This window comes from Polyergus mexicanus, unplaced genomic scaffold, assembly GCF_030449975.1.
Source record: "Polyergus mexicanus isolate NDT 795.1 unplaced genomic scaffold, iyPolMexi1.0 SCAF_80, whole genome shotgun sequence".
Lineage (NCBI taxonomy): Eukaryota > Metazoa > Arthropoda > Insecta > Hymenoptera > Formicidae > Polyergus > Polyergus mexicanus.
The window spans coordinates 50,488-58,527 of NW_027223400.1; the positions used below are offsets into that span (position 1 = coordinate 50,488).

Sequence of the window (8,040 nt, forward strand, 5' to 3'; positions counted from 1 at the left end):
TCACTTGTTTGAAATTGATCTGTTCAAAATTTGTAAGTGATTCAAAGTGAAAAATCGTCTACAGTGTGAGCCTTATCAGCTCGATCGAATAACTCGTCAAAAATAATTCAATTGGGAGTGATAATCAGATGGAAGAACAAGTGAAGATGATAAAAATAAGTTCTAATATCATTAAGAATACAAAGATTATTGCCACTGTGATTATGTCCACGTGATCCAAGATCAAATTAAAATTGTAATTAAAAGAATGCGAGAAAAAATTTATTTATTTTAGATTTTTGTTTAGATTTCAGTTTTCTTGAGAATGTTGCGAGAATACACGACGTATTGTAAAAAATCGCACGAATATTCGAAATATAGTAAAAAAGAAATATATTTCTTTTTCTTAAACATATGTATCACGGTTAAAGCGTGTTGGTATAGTTCATTTTTGAAGAAACTCTACACTATATGGTAAAAGCGGGAGTGATTTTTTGTGATGATTAAAGCGGAAAGCGAGATCGGCGGTGAGAATAAAAATTCCGAAGAATACTGGCCGATGTAAAAGATCATATGGGAAGATGGAGGCATCGCGGTGTTGTGAATGGGAATATCCGACGACAGGTTTTCTACAGAAGCCTCTAGCGGGGATTGGCAGGTCTTCCAAGCCATAAAGGTACGTCTATACGCGCGTAGCGAGCCATATGCACGTGCATTTTCCTTCTTCATTCGGTCATTCATAAAAAGTCATTCATCGATTCATCTGCTTGATTTTCGTCGCTTTCTTACGACAGTGTGTCATGCTTATCGCATAAACTTATAATACAAATCATTCATTTTATGCAAAACGAAATTTACAGAAAGTTTGAAGAAAAAAAAGAATATTGCTTAATATTTAAGAATGGAAAGCTCGTGGAAAATCAAACTAAAAAAAAATCGATATATATATCAAGCTGTATAATTTTATATATTTTTTTATGCTCAGTCTCCTACAGGAAAATTAAAAAAAAAATTTATTACAGATATTTTGAATTTTCAAAAAATTAAAGAGAGAGAAAGAGAGAATGACATTTTATATTGGAAAGTAAACTTTTTACGTATAAGAAATTAAAATACATGTATATGTATTAATAATTATTATACATAATGTATATGATTTAACCTCCGACTTCTCGCAGACTTTAAAAATTCATTGTACTTATCTCCAATAGAATCTCTTTGCAACATGCGTTTGATGAACTCGTGTAATTAAACGTGATTAGAAAATTATTTTTCGATACGGAAACAGTTATACTGAAACAATCGCAAAGTTTCAGAGAAATTCTATCTCTTAAACTTATTTCTTCAAAAGATACATGATATCAGACTTGTCGAATCTATGTGATTCTCTCACTCCCTTTTCTTATAATAAATTAATACCTCATTCAGAAAAAGATTGTAATAGTTTTAATTTCAATTAGTCATATCGTAATCAGCGGCGTGTGGAAGCATCAACTTTCATAGAAAAAAAAATTTATTTAATCTTTTTTAATAATATTTCCACAAAATATCCAAAAATACAACAATCAAAGAAGTTTAATCTTGAATTCGCTTCGGCATATTCTCGAATTTTTCCATTTACGAGTTCAATGATATTTGACCAAAAGACAGTTGATGCCAGAATTGAGACGCGAGCAACACGATCCCGTAGTGGAGGGGATACACACACAAGCGTATACCGTGTACATGTAGTGCGCAGAGCGCTCTGCGCATTACATGCACACGGTTTACGCTTGTGTATGTATCCCCTCCACTACGGAGTCGTGTTGCTCGCGTCTCAATTCTGACATCAGCGCCAAAAGAGCTTTAATTCTGCAACGACAAAACTATTATTTTTATGTAGCAATAAAATCAGAATTTGCATCTTGAAGTCAATTTTATTTTTCGAAAGAAAACTAATCTTTATAGAAAATACGTAATCTCAATCGAACTTCGTGAATTCTTCCATAATTTTCGCAATATATTTGATAAAATTGATACGACACGCGTTTAACGAAACAATCAAAATATTCCTCAACCACCCACCACTTTTACATTTACCTTGTATAGCAAAAAAAAAAAAAAAAAAACAGCATCGATGGCGAACGGCGGTTCGCGGTGAAGCTGCGCGTCGTTACCAGGACGACCGGAGAGGGTTGGACCGACAGTAGCGCGTCTCCATAGGGAGAGGAGGCCGAGGGTTGCAAAGAGGAAGGGTGGACAGGCGGGTGCAGGGGTGTACATCGGGGGGATAGGCCGCTGTCGGAAATTTCGCAGAGATGGAGTTTCTACAGAATCATCACGCGGTCAACACCTCCGAGCCGCCGTACACCCTCGGTACAGGTGAGATCTGGGATTTTTAGCATCCCGTGACGACGTTGACATTAAGGACGACTGGACACGATAGTTTTGCACAGTGCAAAATCGAACTGGATTTAATCGCAACACATCTTTCGATCGACAGCCGCGATAGTTTGAAAATTGCACGAGATTAATATACAGTTGATTTTTTTATTTATTGTATCGCTCTATATATAAAATGTTAAATATTTCAAAAGTTTCGTTGTTGTATCTGATATCTCATAAAATTACACTTTCTGACGTTTAAGTATTTTACATGTTAAAAAGTGATGAATTATCCACCAAAGTATGTATCAATATTTGTATTTGCAATTTAAAAAAAAAAAAAAAAAAAATCACTATAAATGTCAAGAAACGTAAAGAAAATTGACGAATTTGAATTCCAATCTTATTACTCTGCATATTCTGTAAAACGAATCAATAATAGCTATTTCGAATTCACTTCAAAAACGATGTTTATCATTTATATAATTGAAAGATATCACGATGACATAAATCGGTGGTGGGAGGGAGAAGGGGGAGGAAAGATGAACGGCACAACTGTCAATGTCTTGGATTATTCTAATCAATTGATTCTGATGACGGTCTCTTCGTCCTTTATTCGTCGCGATCAGAGTACAGTTTGAAACACACCTGATATGCATAATTTAGAAACTTTTATCAGATCGTCGAAGTTTAACTCCTTCAAAAATGATTTTTTAATGTTTTAATTGTCTTAAACTAAATAGGTAATAATCATCCGTTCCGATAAAGTTCATCATTTCCTGAATCTTTAGGTTCCGTCGGCAGCATCGAGGCGACCATTTCATCCAGCCTCTGCTCTGGACCGTTGAGCGTTCTCGCGGGCGACGACGCTCTATCAACTGACAATCAAAACGAGGAAGCAGCCGCCCTCGGTGCCGCTCTGCAGGGTACACTGCGTTTACAGGATCTACAGAGCTCGCCGGATGACGTCGGCACCGATCAAGCCCAGCAACTTTCGACTTCCGGCCAGGCCGTAAGCGAATTTGGCGGCAGCTTTTGGGTCGACGACATGGCGGGTTTTCCTCTACCACCGTTGGACCTGGATCCGCTGCCTCCCGGGCTGTTCAGCCCATGTTCGGGAACGTATAAGTAAGTAGATCTTTTTTTCTATTCTCTTTGTCCCCCTTCATACCTTTTTCTTTTCTTTTGTTTCTTTTTTCCGTAACATTATTCGAAGTCCCACGACTCTTGATATGATGTCTTGGAGAGCTCTCTTGTTTTTAATTGATATTTTTACAAAGAACAATCCCACATACAGCACAGAACGTTGCAGCAACATTGTAGCAACATTGCGACAATGTTACAATGTTGTTGCAACGTTCTGTGTTGTATGGGACATGATTGATTTTCATAATTTTTTCTCTTTCTTCCTCTCTTTTAAAATCTTGCTTTTATTAATCTACAAATCGTGATGATTCGGTAGAATCTATAAAATTCAAAGTTTCTTCCAGCTGGGGTTGCTCGCGCGGCGAATGCATTCCAAGGGCCGGCAACGGCGCGAACGGCGAGGGCGTTGCCGATGTCCTCTTATCCCTGAAGCACGCAGTGGTGCATCCTGGAAGTCCAACAGCTGGCTATTATCCTACCGGTGCCGGTTCTACCGCAGGCCATCACTACTCGCAAGACTATGTGCAGAATCTAGGACCGTCGGTTCCAGGTCCGGGTCATTACGGTTCTGCGTCCGCCATGTCCGTCAATGTCTCGATGAACATGACGATGAACATGAACATGCACTCTGGGTAAGAATTCTTTGTTGTTTTTCTTCTCTGATCTGTTTTCTTCTTTTTTTCTTTTCTCTTCTTTTCTCGTTTTTCTTACCTTTCTTCTTTTTTTTCTCTCTTCTTTTCTTCTTTATATAAATGTTACTACATTAAAAAATCAATTAAAATTGAAAGATTCATTTACTATACATTCATCTTCTGATAAATACTACAATATAATAATATTATCTACTGATTTTATCTTAATTATTAGCTACTATTTTTATAATATATATACTTTCTTTCTCTTTTTCTTTCTAAAAGATTTGTCTATTTTTTGCCTTGGTTTTTTTATTCTTGATATTGTCTTTAAAACTCTTATCCTCCAAGAGAGTGAGAAGGAGAGAGAGAGAGAAAGAGAGAGAATCTTAATCCTCATTATTTCTATAAAAATATTTATCTCTTCCTATAATAGCTGCCGTCTCATTTTCTGCATCCTCTTTGGAGAGAGTGCAGTTATTTAATCTTACCCCTCTCTCTCTCTCTCTCTCTCTCTCTCTCTCTCTTTTTTTTTTTATATGTATATGTATCTTGTATCTTTGTATGTATGTTTCTAGATACGAGCAAAGCTATTCGTCGGCGTGGGGTGTGGAACCTCTTTTAAGTCCCGCCCCTCAGTACGGCAATCCGGTAGAGGCGGCGGCGCAAACGACCGTAAGGGTGAATCAGGGTGCACCGGCCAATAGCGGCTTGATCGGCCATCCCCATTCTCACCCCCAGCCACATCACGGTGGTGGCCGGCTGCAGCTCGGGGGTGAACACGCGATATGCATGGGTACGACAGGTCCGGCGACTGCTACGGGCGGCGTCACCCCCGAGGATAATGGCAGACCCAATCTATGTAGGATATGCGGCAAGTCATATGCCAGACCTAGCACTCTCAAAACTCATCTGCGCACTCATTCTGGGGAAAAGCCGTTCAGGTCGGTACCTTTGAACGGAACGTCGTTAACGAGACATTGTATAATTTATCGAAAAGAAAAAAAAAATTATTTATTTATCCTAGAAATATTAAATTTTATTTAATTGTATTTATTTTCGAAAAAAATTACTCTAGTGACAATACTAATATAGTACTGAACAAATTATCTGTTTTTTCTTTTTATATTATAAGATTTTTATTCTTAGTAATTATTTACCATAACGGACCCAGTTCCAATGACGTTGACCTTGACATATGTTGTCAAGGACATAATCCTGAATAACTTTTCCTTATAACTTAATCGGCGGTCATTGTTTATTAAAAAGTTATTAATAAATAAAGTTTAAGAAATAAAACGCAATTTTTACACGAGTTTGTAATTTTTACGCAAGAAGCAAGGTCCATCCGCATCAGGACGTTGTATAACTCAAACCAAATTTTCAGCAATAGGTTAGGTTTAGGTTTTCAGAAATATAACCTAACCCAAACCTATTTCTGATATAAAACTAAAATTTCATTCAAGTTACGTTATATAACTCAAACCAAATTTTCGTTTCGAATTAAACTTTAACTTTAAATATCTCAAAAATTATAAAAGACCGCCGATTAAGTTATAAAGAAAAGTTACTCAGGCTTATGTTCTTGACAACATATGTCAAGATCAACATCATTGGAGCTGGGTCCGTTATAATAAATAATTACTCTAACTAAAAAAAAACACACAAATACATAGCAACGATTTGAGGCAGAGCAATAAAGATAAAAAACGCAATGCGAAATAGTTATAAGTTTGAACGCTTAGAATGTAAATACATAATTAATTGTCGATGAGACAAATAATTAATTAACATAGTTCGAATGTTCGCATCAATTAAACTCACCACGCACATATTAGATCTTCCCTTCAAATACTGCAATAATTCATTGCGCAACAAACAAAGTCGCCAGCGCAAATAAATGTCAATCGTTCTCATTCTTCGTTGGTAAAAAGTCAAAGGAGTGATGATAAGAAAAGGCAAAATGGAGGACTGAGAGCCGCGATGCGAACGTATAAAGTCTCAAGTGTTGTAGGAAAGATGAAATTTAATGTGTGAACATACAAATAAATTACATAAAGAAAATGATGTCTGTCACAAAAGGGAGCCAACAGATAATTATTAACAAGAATTAAAAAATACATTAATAGAGCTTCGTCCTCCCACGCTGTAATTACCGACTATCGTCTTACAGGGCATAAGCTTGATTGGAAAAATATTCATATATTTATTTATTTATTATTTTATTAGATGAAGAGCCCTCTTATAACAAGAGATACATTTCTGAAATGCTACACACAAAGCAACAAAAAAATAATATCAACTTGCAAGATGATACGAGTCTCCTTGACCATTCCTATTTTTCAGCTATCAAACAATGTTTATAATCTGATCCCTTACTTCCTTCATGTTGTTATTGAGTCTAACTTTTTCATTGTTTTCAATTTCTTTCGTTGACACGTATTCGTATCTCCTGTGTTTCCCTCTTAATCCTTGGCCTCTCTCTTTATGTTGTTTTGTTCATTCGTTATCGAGACGGCCTACAGATCAGTTTTACCTTTCTCATACATCATTTTGATATTTTGTTCTGTTTCTCTTATTAATTTGACTGGTTGATTTATTTATCCAGAATTGTTAACGCTTCCACCCTTTTTCGTAAGTATTTTTTTCACTCATACTTTTTGGCTTTCTTTTTTGACAGTTATTTGTTGCACAACTCACGCAAAAATATCAAAAACGCCTATTTTAGCAACTTTGACTGAGATTTCCCCAAAAACTTGACGTGATACGCCATTTTTACAGCCAGATTCGTAATCACGCTCAAAAATCTACCAAAAATTGGCTTGGTAAAACTTAAGGCAAATTTAATGTTGGACAGTGTTATTTGTCTTATCGACAATTATGTATTTGCATTCTAAGCGTTCTAACAATAAAACCAAATTCATAATTTTTTCGCGTTGCATTTTTTATCTTTGTATTACTCTGCCTTGACTCGTTGCTATGTACTTGTGTTTTTTTAGTTACTTCCTTTTAACTTTACTTGTTATCCCCTTGAGGACTGGAGAAGTGGATCGAAAGATATGAATAAATTTATAATATATCCTTAATGTACATCTTATGAAGTATAATTTTATTTTTATGCTCTAAGAAACGCGCTGTCCCTTTCTTTTTTATATTTTGTTCTGATTTTATCATTAGCCTCGCTGATATATTTTTATTTTTGCGTTCTTAATAGTTTTAAGAAAAAATAATAAAGATGTTTCTCAACTCTAGAGAGAGAGAGAAAGAGAAAATTGTTTTTCATTCTTCTTTTGCTTATACAGGGTATCTCTAAAGACTGATCCCATCCCTGAATCTCGGAAACGGCTTTAAATATGGAAAAATGTTTCATATAAAAGTTGTATGGTTTCGAGGGGGATATAAGGTGGTGTCATTAATTTGACCTTGAATAGTTGCGTGAAAGTCATCTTCAATTTTTTAAATGAAATCGCCTTTTTATTGCATATTCTTGCAGCTTATCTCGAGAGCTTTTCAAAACACTATAATAAAATATTTTTTTATTAAAAACTTTTTGAGTTATTTTATATTTTGATCTGATATATTTTGATATAAAAATTAAAATATCTCGTAAAATATTTAGTTTTCGATAATCTTACCGTAATACTTTTATGTTCAGAATAATGAGACAAATCAATTAAAGTAAAAAAAAAATAATTGTTTTTAAGAAAAAGTATGTAATTATTTACAATGTATTTTTTTAAACAATTATTTGTTTTTTTCTTTACACTAATTGATTTGTCTCATTATTCTGTATAAAAGTATTACGGTAAGATTATCGAAAACTAAATATTTTACGTGATATTTTAATTTTTATATCAAAATTTGCCAGATTAAAATATAAAATAACTCAAAAAAATACTTAATGAAAAAATACTTTATT

At 34.8% G+C, this 8,040-nt stretch overlaps 1 protein-coding gene across 1 annotated transcript; it reads left to right on the top strand.

Moving 5' to 3' along the window:
• Window positions 1-440: 440 nt before the first annotated feature.
• On the top strand, window positions 441-5,197 carry LOC138944051 (protein glass). The gene is made up of 5 exons (XM_070314929.1): window positions 441-655; window positions 2,068-2,340; window positions 3,135-3,471; window positions 3,834-4,121; window positions 4,700-5,197. The coding sequence occupies exons 2-5, from the start codon at window positions 2,277-2,279 to the stop codon at window positions 5,166-5,168; spliced, it is 1,158 nt and encodes a 385-aa protein (XP_070171030.1). The 5' UTR covers window positions 441-655; window positions 2,068-2,276; the 3' UTR covers window positions 5,169-5,197.
• The last annotated feature ends 2,843 nt before the right edge of the window (window positions 5,198-8,040 follow it).